General features: G+C 46.1%; 1 protein-coding gene across 6 annotated transcripts in view; it reads left to right on the forward strand.

Annotated features, from left to right (window-relative positions):
• The first annotated feature begins 12,946 nt into the window (after positions 1 to 12,946).
• Positions 12,947 to 13,107, forward strand: part of Mfge8 (milk fat globule-EGF factor 8 protein) — a 10,835-nt gene continuing 10,674 nt past the window's right edge. For 3 of the 6 annotated variants that reach the window (XM_013512661.1, XM_013512662.1, XM_005381565.2), the window contains exon 1: positions 12,947 to 13,090. In XM_013512661.1, coding sequence (XP_013368115.1) covers positions 13,018 to 13,090 — 73 coding nt within the window. In that variant the 5' untranslated portion in view covers positions 12,947 to 13,017. The remainder of the gene's footprint in view (positions 13,091 to 13,107) is intronic. The other 3 variants (XM_005381564.2, XM_005381566.2, XM_005381563.2) reach the window with 2 other exon arrangements.

A 13,107-nucleotide genomic window follows, 5' to 3' on the forward strand; every position in this document is an offset into this window, starting at 1 on the left:
CACCCCACCCCTCCATCTGCTGTTCTCTTACGCTCTGGTTCTGAGAGGACACATTTCATTCCCTCAGTGACTATCTGAGCAGAGCTTCCTTTGTGCTGGGCACTGTGTCCAGCACTGAAGACAAGGCGATGACCCGGTTTAGGAGAGAAAGACAGGTAATAGGCAACTGATGTCAACATAGTCCACCCACTCAGTGGCTCCGGCTGTGGGTGACACTCAATTCCCCCCTTTCCTTTTCTTTTGAGATAGGGGCTTACTCTGTAGTTCAGGTTGGTCTTAAACTTACTGTGTAGCCCAGGCTGTCCTCTAATTGGCAGCAATCCTCCTGCCTCAGCCTCCCAAGTGTTGGCATCACAGGTGTGTGCCACCATGCCTGCCTTCAATTCCCCTCTTACCTACCCTACACCAGGTGTCTGTTGATTTAACTTCCAGAATATGTGTGGAGTTGATCCTCTTTTTCCCAGGTGCAGTCTATTCTCTCCAGGCTGAGCAGCATGGTCTCTCTCCCTGGCCATGGTGCCAGCCTCCTACCTGGCTCCTGCCTCTGGTGTCCCACACACTGCAGCCAGAGCCATCTTTCTTAATTTTTTTGCAGTACTGTGGGTTGTACCCAGGGCCTTCACGATGAACTGCATCCCCAGCCCCCCTCCTCTTTTTTTTAAACTTTGAGACAAGGTCTTGCTACACTGCCCAGGCTGAGAACTTATGATCGTCCAGCCTCTCTTCTCCTTAAAGCCCTTCAGTGGAATTTCTTCAAATGTAGACTTCCACAGAGTGCAGCCCGGATGCAAAACATTACACGAGAACCTGAATGTAGCAGCTCCTTGGTGGAGTGCGTACCTGAGGTGCATGTGTGAGACCCTGGGTTCCATCTCCAGCCCCACAAAAACGAGCAAACAGCAAATAGCAACAAAAACACCACACAAATCCTAAGTGCACAGCTTGATGAATTTTCATGAAGTGCCCAACTGTGTAGCTAGCCAGCACCAGACCAGCAAATAGAATATTTCCAGCCCTCCCAACCCTGGGGGCCATCAGCCCTCCTTTACAAGCAACTCCTTTAAAAGCTTCCAGGCCACTGATTTTCTTGCCTGACTTGGATGGTGGGGGTGCAGCTAGAGATTGAAATCAGAGCTTTTGCATTGAGCTATATTCTCAGCCCCTTTTAAATTTTATTTTAATTTTACTTTTTGTCTTTTTGAGACAGGGTTTCCCTATGCAGTTCAGGCTGGCCTTGAGCTCACTTTGTAGCTCAGGCTGGCCTGAAACTTGCAACAGTCCTCCTGCCTCAGCCTACTGAATGCCGCCGGGATTACAGGTGTGTGCCACCATGCCCACTATCCTTTTTTATTTTTTGAGGCAGGGTCTTGTTGTGTTTCTAAATTACCTAAGCCTGGCTCTCACTTTTGGTTCTCTTGTGTCAGCCTCCCAGAGTACTAGGATCACACACAGGTGTGCGCCACCACACCCGGTTTGACTTTGCCCTTTGTATAGTACCCAGAATCACAGGACATGTACACCTTTGTGCCTGGTTTCTTTAGCTCAACCTTCTGTTCACTGAATGAATGGTAAAGAGTATAGCTTTTGCTGGCTGCAGTGATATATGCCTGTAATTCTAGCTACTCAAGAGGCTGAAGATCCAAAGTTTGGGTTCAGCCTTGGCAATGAGAGAGACTCTGGCTTAATTAAAAATAAAAAGAAAAGGCTGGGGATACAGCTCATTGCAAAAGCCCTAGGTCTAATCCTTGGTACTGCAAGAAAAAAAAAGTGTAGATTTTTTAATCTATATGCAGAAAAACAAACCCACATACCCACCTGGAGCAGGTGGAACACTGGCAGTATTTCTATAGCTGTGCAGGCATAGGCCTTACAGTTCAGCGATCCCAGGTGCATTCCAACAGGTAGTAGGTATATGTTCACCAAAAGATAGGTACAAAAATGTTAATATTGGACCTACACTAGCAACCAGCAGGAAGGCATAGTTAACACCCCATTTTGCAGATGAGGAAACTGAGGCTCAGAGAGAAGTAGGAGCACTTGTCCAAGCACTTGCTTGGCTTAGGCAGAGCCAAGACTCAAACCAAAGCACTGCCAGGCCTGGCCCCTGTCTGACTCTGAGGCCTCTTGTCAGTTCAGCTATGTTGGCCTTTGTCTTCTTTGTTATTTAACCAGGTTGTGTCCTTTTCAAGACTATTTTTTAAAAAATAAATTTTATGGACTGGGGTGTAGCTCAGCAGTAAATAGCACCCCTAGCCTGCCTGAGGCCCTGGGGTTCCATCCATAGAAGCTCTCAATAAAGTCCAAAGTTTTAGATTTGTGTCAAATGTAGCCAGGTGTGGTGGTACACATCTGTAATCCAGCACTTGGGAGGCTGAGGCAGGAGGATCACTGGAAGTTCAAGGCCAGCCTGGGCTACATAGTGAGTTCAAGGCCAGCCTGTACTATAGCCAGACCCTGTCTCAAAAAAAAAAAAACAAAACAATTGTGTCAAATGTATAGAAAACTTGTAAAGGGTCTGAGGGTGAAATTCAGTGGCAGAACACTAGGCTAGCACGGGTAACACCTGGAGTTCCATCCCCAGCAACCCAAAAAATCATGAAATCTAGAAAAAAAACTTGCCAAGGGAGTTCAGAGTCCCTGTGTACACCCAGCCTGTCTCCCCCCATTGTGACGATCCGGCATTACCTAGGATGTTTGTCACAACTCAGAAACTGGACTCGGCACATTCTTATTGACTGACCTTTGTATTTTATTTGGATTTCCCCAGCTTTTGCACTAACGCTTCTTCTGGGCCCAGATGCCAGTAGAATCCCGTGTGACATGTAGTCATTGTGTCTCCCATGGCCTATGACAGCTTCTCGACTTGCCCTATTTTTGATGACCTTGACAGTTTCGGGGAGCCCCAGGATGGTATTTGTGGATGGACCTCGATCTGCGTCTCTGTGGTGTTTTCCTAGCCTGGGGCTCTGGGTTCTCAGGAATAAGACCACAGACAGGAAGTGCCACTCTCTTCATGTGACATTGGGGTCCCTGATGTCAACCTTTCCCTGATGTCTGTCTTGGCCCTTGGTCAAGGGGTCCCTCCTGCCTTCCCCACACTCTCCTGTCTGGAAGCAAATCACCAAGCAAGGCCCAGGAGAAGGATCTGCACTAGCGATCTGCAGTTCTTCTGCAAGGGAACGTGTCTCTTTCCCTATGTCTCTTCTTTCATTCAGTTACTTATTTAACCCAGTATGGACCCATCGCTATCTATTTTATTCTTTGGGTTATAATCCAATATTACATTATTTATTTTGTTGCCTATGTCTTTTTTTTTTTTTAATGTACTGGAGATTAAGCCCAGACCCTTTGCACTGAGTTACATACCTACATATTTCTCAGCCTTTTAAATTTTTTATTTTGAGACGGGATCCTGCTAACTTGCCCAGACTAGGATCTAATTTGTGAGCCTCCTGCCTCAGCCTCCCAAAGTGCTGGGATTACAGGCCTGCGCCACCATACCCAGCTTGTCTTTCCAGTTTTGATAACTGCAAATCCTTTCTAGTTAGCTCTTGTGCCCACTGACAAGTCCTCATCCCCTAACCTTCCCTCTCTTTCAGCACTGGGATTGAACGCAGGGCCTCACGCATGCTAGCAGAGCTCCCCCATTGAACACACCCCAGCTGTCCTTTTGTCCCTGAAAGAAGCTTCTTATTTTCTGTTGCTAGAAGCTCCGGGCTTATCTTGTATCTTCCCCATTCTAGCCTTGGAATTAGCAGTTCGTCCAATGAATCCTGGTCCTTTTTGTTGGAGAATGGTGTTAGAGACCACAGTTTGAGCAGTGGGACACTCATGGCTAGAGGGGTGTCCCCACTACTACATCCTCTAAGCAGCTACAGCTAGGAAATATGCACGTGCTTCTCACCGTGTCTACCACTCGGCCATCAGGGTTTCTGTGTGAAAGTTCGACTCTTCAGACTCGTCTAGTGCTGCCTGGTTTGTTCCAGCCTCCCCCACCCCTTTCCACTCCAACAGCGGGGAAAGTGGCTCCCCTTCAGCCCTCTGTTTACCTGTTTGCCCCTCCCTGTGCCCAGCCTAGTGGCTTTGCAACTGTACCCTCACTTCTCCCTGGGCACCGCCTTCACTGACGGGTACAGGTAGACCGTGCAGTTCCTTCGGTCTTCAGCCCTGTGGTTTCCAGTCATGGCGCTGCTCCCCCAAACTTACTAGGTCAATTCCTTTCTCCCCAGGTACTTGCCGGGAAGTTATTTGGAATATAGCTATAATGGGTTAATATTATCCCTTAGTTATTGCAGACTCATCTGGCCTATAATCTCCCAAATGAGTGGATAGCAAAGGCTTAAATAAATGAGACAAGTGGTATGATTTTAGGGCTCCAGGAGGTTCAAAACCCTCTAGCAGGATTCGAGATTCTCTAGGGGCTAAGACAAAGAACTTCTCTGGGTGGCCTGTGTTTATTTGGTTTTCAAACAAAGGAGGGGGATACTGAAGAAAATGTAGGAATCTGAAAGGACTTGAGCAAGACCTTGGGAGATATTTTCCTGAGCAGTAAATTATGTCAGTCAGGAGAACAACCTTATCTTTAGGCTGGCATTTACTGTAGGAGTGTGGAGCCTCTAGCTGCAGTCTCCTTTTAGTTAACTGGGGTTGGAGCCAAACATCCTCAGGTGTGGCCTTATCTCATCCTTGGAGGTGTCACAGCTTCACAGGTCAGTACAGGCCTCAGCGGGGACCAGTGATTCATAGAGGTTCACTTACTGTGAGTCTGTTGCCCATCTCCAGACAAGGGGTCTAAGCCTTGGACAGACTCACAAGTAAACATAGAAAGCCAATTGGTTAATTTTCTTTCTTCTTTCTCTCTCTCTTTCTTTTTCTTTCTTTCTTTCTTTCTTTCTTTTCTTTTCTTTCTTTCTTTCTTTCTTTCTTTCTTTCTTTTCTTTCTCTCTTTCTTTCTTTTTCTTTCTTTCTTTCTTTCTTTCTTTCTTTCTTTCTTTCTTTCTTTCTTTCTTTCTTTCTTTCTTTCTTTCCTTCTCTTTCTTTCTTTCCTCCTTCCTTCTTCCCTCCCTTCCCCCCGCCCTCTCTCTTTCTTGCTTTTGGTACTGGGAATCAAACTCAAGACCTTGTGCTTGCCAGGCAAGTGCTATGTCACTGAGCTCTCTCCGCAGCCCATAACTGGTTAATTTAAAATCCTGCTCAGAGCCGCTTCATAGTGGTCTCTGTCACAGCTAGATTCTTCTGTCACAGTCTGGGGTCCCCCCACATCTTGGCTGGTTTTTTGCAAACTTGCGCACATTAAAGTTCATTCTTTGTGCTGTCAAGTTGTGGGTTTTGATGGTTACGTGTCATCATCCACCCACCAGTCCAGGGTTCCACAGAAGAATTACAACCTCTAAAAACTTCCTCCTTTCAGCTGGGTGTGGTGGTACATGCCTGTGATCCTACCTACTCAGAAGGCTGAGGCAGGGGGATTTGCAAGGCTAGCATGGCAAATTAGTGAGACTACATTTCAAAATAAAGTAACATAAAATAAAATAAAGTAAAATAAAAATGGTGAAGAAGTAACTCAGTGCTAGTATGTCTGCCTCACATGTGTGAGGCTCTGGGTTCAATTCCTAGTACTATAAAACAAAAAACCACAAAAAATTTTATGTATTTCTATGTTTTTACCCCCTTTGGTTGCTTGTGTTTGGACTGTCATATCCAAGAAACAATTATCCAATCTAAGGTCAAGAAGATTAATGTCTGTTTTCTTCTATATGAAGCAAGGCTGGTGGCACACCCCTGTCTGTAATCCCTGCACTCTGGTAGGCTGAGACAGGAAGAGTATAAGTTTGAGCCTGGCCTGGGCAACTTGGCAAGACCCTGTCTCAAAATAAAAATAAAAAATGGTTGGGGATACAGCTCAGTGTGAAGGCCCTAGGTACTATCTTCAGTACCTTACAAAGAAAAAAAAAGTTTTATGGTTTCAGTTACTACATTTAGATTTTTGATCCATTGTGAGATAATTCATCTATAAACTGTGAGGGAGGGATCCAACTTTATTCTTTTGCAAGTGGCTATCTAGTTTTAGCACAATTTGCTGAAAAAAACTGTCCTTTTCTCCCTTTAATTATCTTGGCATCCTGTAAAAATCAGTGACCTTAGAAATATGGGTTAATTTCTGGATTCAATCCTCCTCTACTGATCTTATATGTCTCTCTTAATGTTTGTATTAAAGAGTCTTAATTATTACAGCTTTGTAGTGTGCTTTGAAATAAAGAAATGTTGGTCATCCAAACTTTTTAAAAAGATTATGTTGGTTATTCTGGGTCCCTACATTTCCATATGAATTTTAGGATCAATTTGTTCATTCCTGTAAAAAGAGAGAAAGCTGAAATTTTGATAGCAATTGTGTTGAATCTGTGCATCAATTTGAAAAATATTGTCATCTTACAAGTCTTTCAACCTAATGGTAAAGGATGATTTTTTAGTATTTGGGTCTTTAATTTCTTTACTGATGTTTTAGTGTATAAGTCTTGTACTTCTTTTGTTATTATTATTACTATTTTATTTTTATTTTTTACAGTACTCGAGATTGAACCCAGGGCCTTTGCACCCAGCTACATGCCCAGCCCTTTTAAAATTTTTATCCTGAGACACAGTCTAGCTAAATTACCCAGGCTCTGCTTGAATTTTCGATCCTCTAGCCTTGGGTTCTTGGAGTGCTGGGATTATAGGTGTGTACCATCACCCCTGGCTTTAAAAAAAAAAAAAATTATTCCTAAGTATTTTATTTTTTAAACCTATTGTAAATGGAAATCTTTTCCTCATTTAGCAAAGTGCCTTATTCAAAAGCTTTTTAGCACCATGGATTATTTCCACTATCCAGGAGCGCTCCCTGGTTGGCGTGAGACCTTCTGTGTTGTTACCACTGTCACCATGGCTTAGGTCTGGTTGGTGCCACATCCTCTTGGGAGACCTGGGTTCTCTGAACCACTTTCGTGCCAGACTCTGGGCCACAGGAAGCAGAGGAGAGAACAGAGAGGAGAGAACAGCAGAGGAGAACAGAGGTGCGAGGGCTCTTCCTGGGCAGTTTGACAATTTCAGCAGCTGGACAACATTCATGTTAACATCTGTCTGTCAGTAGAGTTGTCCCATCCTTTTGCTGAGGTGGCAGGGACTCAGCTCTGAATTCTACACAGGAAAAGTACCTGGATCTCTGTCTTTCAATGGCTTCAGGTCAACTAGGAGTACCTGCTCCTGTGCCTAGTGGATGTCTAGGCAGGATGTCTCTGCCCATCAGGATGGGCACACAATTGTGGTGGGTGCTTGAGGACCCCATGCCCACAATTGCTCCTCTATTTGATATGGGCACCTTTGTTGGGAATCCAGCGATTTCACAGTTATGAGCACCTCACCAAGGTGGAGCACATTAGGGCCAGAATATCTTCCTGTTTCCAGGTTCTGGGATTCTGGGGACTCCTTCTAGAGGTCTTTTCTAGGTTCTTCTTGTCCTGAACAGAGAACTGGACAAAACAAGTGCAACAGGTAGTGTGGTTTTACATTTATTAAAGGTAAGAAAAGAAACATGCTCTGCAGAGTGAGTGTGGGATAACTAAAAGTAGGAAAAGAAGTACACTCTACAGGATGAGAGCAGATCACTGTGATCACTTTTATGTCTCCCACTCCTCAGACTGAGGTCAGTCTAGGCCATCCTCTCAGAAACCTGCTCTCCTGAGCCTCCCGAGAAGAACTAATGATAGCATTCTCTGGTCTTATGTGCAGGACTTTGGACAATGTTCTATGCATGTGTCCCAGAACCCTGTGATTGACAGGTCACATCCACTTGCACAGCCATCCTGCCATGCCCTAATCTCTTGCCCTCAATGGCCATGACAGCACCAACCAGCTCCCAGTGAGGCAGGCTGAAGCAACCCATGGCATCATGTATCCTCTTCTCACAGCACAGACCTAGGAAACCATTTGGTATTGGGAGCCATAGGCAAGGCTGAGAGATGTGGACTACACAGTCCAAAGAGGGCTCAGGATGGAAAAGACTGACTAGCACAGTGGGGCACAGCAAAGGAAGAGAGCACCCAGTGCACCAGGGTGCCTCAAGCAGCACCCCATTTTTCCACTACACAGAGGCCCAGGGCTGCTTCACCTCTGGATCCTCCACTACCTCACCAGGCCCCATCCTGGCACCGTGGATCCTTCACACTACCCAGAACGGATGTCCCAGAGCCAGGAGGGAAGGATCAAGGGCCTCATAATCTCAGTCCCTGTGCTTTGGATGTCCGTACACACTGGCTTCCAGACCTTTCACTCCTCAAGGCCTGCTGGGCAGGGGTTCTTGTGCCTCTACTCCTCTCCTTGGTGCTGACAAAGAAATGGTATAGTATTTGTCTTTTTGGGATAAAAATAAAAATAAAAGATTTTTTTTTTTGCATTGCTGGTGAAGTAGGATAGAAGAAATAAAAGTAGGTGGAAAGGAGACAAGGAAATTGTAACTAAAAACTGTACTTTTAATAAGACTACAACTTCCAGGACTCAGCTGAAGTTCTCCAAGGAAGCCCCGGGCAACATTCCTCAGGGTAGATTTTGACTCTTTCCTGACCAGACCTATCATTAAAAGCAATATATTGGCTCAATTTAAAAAGTAACAGGAGCCTGACCCTAAGATAAAGGAGAAGGCAGAAAATTCAGAGAATGTTTAAATTACCTATGCATAAAACAAAACAAAAGAACTACCCATGACTGTGGAATGGGCTAGGGACACCCCTTTTTGGGAGGGAGCCCCTTTCCCCAGGATTTCCACCCAGTTAAGAAAAATATAAATGTTTTCAGTTCTATTCTGTAACTCCTCTCATTTTTCTGAGTGCCCGTGCTTCACTGCTGAGTCTCTGCCTAGTAAATCTGTCCCTTTCTGATGAGTCCTGAAAATTCTTTTTGAGTGACAGGAGGCAGCAAACCTGCTGCAAAAAAGTAGATTAAATTCCTGTATCAGCTTCTGGATTCTCTTGGATCTGGCCTGGTGACACCGGTGATTGAACCAGGGCCTTGCACACTCAAGGTAGTGCTCTGCTGAGCTATACCTACAGCCCAGGAACAGTGTGTTTTAAAAGTCTGAGGCTGGAGCTGGAGATATAACTGATTTAAACACTTTGTGTATGTGTGCTGGGGATTTAAACCAGGGCATCATGCATACTAAGCATGTGCTCTGATAATGGATTTTTGAGAAATATCAGTGTAAAGTTTTCCCTTGATGTATGGAAGAAAGCACTTTGTATTGCTTTCAAGTTAGGCTAAATAATCTCAGCACGGATGTTTGGGGGACCTCATTACTTATTTTTGTATGATTTATTCTAGGTAAGAACTTCAATTAGTACTTAGCAGGTAGGCAGTGTTTGTGCTATTCCAACTCCTCAGCACTTTTCTTTTTTTTAAGACAAAATCTCACTATGTAATCCAGGCTGGTCTTAAATTTGTAATGCTCCTGCCTCAGCCTCCCAAGTACTGGGATTATAGGTGCACCACCAGGCCAGGCTCCTCCCAAGCTTCTTTTGTGTGTGTATTTTGAAACAAGGTCTTGCTATGTATTCTATGCTGGCCTTGAACTCACTATGTAGCCCAGGCTGGCTTTGAACTCATACTGATCCTCCTGCCTCAGCCTCCTGAGTGCTGGGCTTATATGTCTGTGCCACTATTCCCAGCCCTCCTAGGCTTTTCAGTCAATTATTTTGCCACTATTCACGTGAACACTCACAAGCCATGGTAGAGAGGCCCCCACTGACTGGAGGATTTTGGCTTGGCTATGCTGGGCCTGTGCCTCATCCATAGGGAACTGAAGACCAATTTGAGATCTGGGTACAGTTAAAGCCAGGGTGGGCGGGACCTACTTTCTAGGCCGAGTCTGGAATCTCCTCGCTTCTTGGTGGTCTACTTGGGTCACCATGTCCTGCAGCCTGTTCTTCCCAAGCTATTTCTTGACCTGTGCTGAGGAGGTGTGCTTCTCTTTATATATCCCAGAGCAAACCTGGTCTTGCGTTTCCTTTCTTGCACTTTAAAGTAAGATTAAATCATGCCCGAGGACTTGAGTTTTATCCTCAGCATTGCAAAGAAAATGAAAGTAAGTGAAACCAGGCATGGTGGCACCTACCTGCAATCCCAGCACTGGGGGGAGACTGAGGCAGGAGTACCTTTGCGAGTTCTAGGCCAGCTTGGGCTACACAGTGACCTGGACTACAGAGGAGACTCTGCATCAGAAAATAAAACAACACCCCCAAATCCAGAACCAAACAAAACAGTGAGATTAATTTGACTCCAATCTAGCTGAAAACTTCGTAGGGCAGAAAAGTTAAGTCTACTGATTTGGTATAGATCAATGGATATTAAAAACTTAAAAAAAATCAGATGGGAAGTAAAGTTAGTTATAGTCTTGAGGTTTGTGTGAAATTAGCGCCATTTAAATTTTTTTTCTTGTCTAGGTCAGCACCCAAAGCTTTTTGGGGGAGAGGTAGAAAAAATTTAAAACTTTCTTATATGAAAGCATTTTTCACCAAAATGCACCTCATACTTTGCTGTAACACCAACCTTCTGAAGGACAGGACATAGAGAAACAGCTTTTGTTTCACTGCGGTATGTCTTCTTTCTTCCTTCCTTCCTTCCTTTCTCTGGGGATAGACCCAGGGCCTTCACATTGAGCCACATTTCCAAACTTTATTATTTTTTTCCCAGTACTGGGAATTGAACTCATGACCTTGCGCTTGCCAGGAAGGCGCTGTGCCGCTGAGCTAAATCCCCAGCCCATCCAAACTTTAAAAAAATAAAATTTTAGTTTTTATTTTGAAACACGGTCTTACTAAGTTACTAAGTTGTCCAGGCTGGCCTTGAACTTGTGGTCCTCCTGCTTCAGTCTCCCAGACTGCTGGGATTACAGGCCTGCACCACCAGCCTGACTTCTAGTCCATTAAAGTTTTCTTTTATTCTGAGATGGAATCTCCCTTAAATGCCCAGGCTGGCCTTGAACTTTCGATTCCTCCTACCTCAGCCACCCTAGGTGGGATTACAGGTATGTGCACCCTGTCTGTCTGTCTGCCTGTCTGGTCATTTAATAGCTTTAATAGCTGCTTTTGTGTGCGGCTTCTTTGTGGTTTTCTGCACTCACGATCGTGTCATCTGTGAACAGAGGCAGACATAGTTTACTTCCCCCTCTCCAATTGATGTGTATTTTCTGGTTCTGACCTCAGCGTCCTCATTGGAACCTCTTGGACAGTAATGAATAGAAGCCATAAGAGCAGAAGTCCTTGCCTTGTTCCTGATTTTCAGGGCACACTGAGTCTTTCAGCGTTAGCGCTGGTGTGAGCTGTGGGTTTTCATAGGTATTTTCTTATCTAGTCAAGGAAGTTCCCTCTTAATCCTAAAGTCTTGAGTGTTTTGTCCGAAAGGATCGTTGGGGATTATCAAACGCTTTTCCAGTGAGCACTGAGTTGATCACATCCGGCCTTTCCAAAATAGTTTATTTGTAGTCCTGAGGATGGAACCCAGGGGCTTTGCACTGAACTACATACATCCCCAGCCCTTTTGTGTTTTTTATTTTGAGACAGTGTCTTACTAAATGCCTAAATGGCCCGAGCTGGGTTGGAACTTGCAATCCTCCTGTCTCAGCCTCCCAGAATGCTGGGGTGACAGGCATGAACCACCACACCTGGGGAGGAACAGTTTTAAAAAGGACCTGCAGCCAGTGTGTGGCTTCTCTTTTGCTCTTTCATTTTGCTAGTCTGAGGGAACACTGCTACTCAAGTCATTTTTGTTTGTTTTTTTTTGAGACAGGGTTTGCTATGAAGGGCAGGCTGGCCTTGAATAGCCCAGGCTGGCCTCCAGTACAGGGTAACCCTCCTGCTTCAGCCTCCTGAGTGCTGGGATTACAGACGTGTATGGTCATTTCTTTCTAAACAGACAATACTCACAGGTGATTTTAACAAAAGCATCAGTTAATGAAAAGTGTGCAGTGACCAGCAAGCGGCCCTCACGTTCCAGCTTCTGGCCCTTAGCCCTGGGCAGCCACCACACGCTCATTTCCTTGTTATTGTTCCGGGCTACTTTCCGCGAGACAGAGGTAAGGAGAGGGTGAAGCTCGCTCCTATGGCCGCTAGGTCCTAGGATATGCAACTTTGGAACCTTTACAGATCAAGGGTAGGGATTCCTCTTTTGGTCTTTTTACTATTTCGGTTGCTGCTGCTGTGATACGTTAGCTTAGATGTCATTTTGAAAGTGGGATTTCTGTTGAGTGAGTGACTGCGAGACAACGGCTGTGTCTCGGTGGCATCTGTCATTTTGATAGGGGTCACCAGAGGAGCCCCGCCCGTTTACACTGTGCAGACGCAAACGCGGGGGCCTGGCGGATGCCTCGATCGTTGCGCATCTGATCAGGGCAGCAGGGTACTCACCACAGTCTTCCGTCTCGGATGAGGAACAAGCAGCTGTGTGTCTTTTCAGATCTCCCGGTCCTGGAGATTGAACCCAGGGCCTTCACACTGAGTCTCCTCCCCGCTTTATTTTTTTGGGGAGTTGAACCTAAGGCCTCGTGCATGCCCTGCCACTCAATTATGGCCCCCGTCTTTTATTTTTAAATTTTAAGGCAGGGTCTCGCTGAGGCTCTAAATTGGCTAGGCAGGACTCGAACTTGCAATCTTTCTGCCTCGACCTCTCAAGCCTGCACTGCTAGGATTATAGGCGTGAGTCATCCTGTCCGCCTTGAAGTCTAAAATTAAAAAAAAAGTTCTTCCTAAGTTTTTCTCTGCCTGGTCCACTCACAGGCCTGGCACCGGTCGCCCGAGGGACGCGAGCTGCGGGGCGGGGCCGACAGGGGGGTGGGTCCAGGGACCCGGCTCGCTCCGCGCACTCCTCTGCCGCCAGGAGCCCCGCCCCGTCCTTTCCCGCCTACGGGGCGGAGCTGGTGGCCGGTGGGAGGTGCTGAGCCGCGCGATTTATTCCGGGCCGGACACACAGGAGGCGAGGACTCGCGCCGGCCGCAGCATGCAGGAACCCCGCGTGCTGGCCGCGCTCTGCGGCGCGCTGCTGTGCGCCTCCGGCCTCCTGGCCGCCTCGGGTGAGTCGCTGTCGCCG

This window comes from Chinchilla lanigera, unplaced genomic scaffold, assembly GCF_000276665.1.
Source record: "Chinchilla lanigera isolate Chin_1 unplaced genomic scaffold, ChiLan1.0 scaffold00015, whole genome shotgun sequence".
Taxonomy (NCBI): Eukaryota; Metazoa; Chordata; class Mammalia; order Rodentia; family Chinchillidae; genus Chinchilla; species Chinchilla lanigera.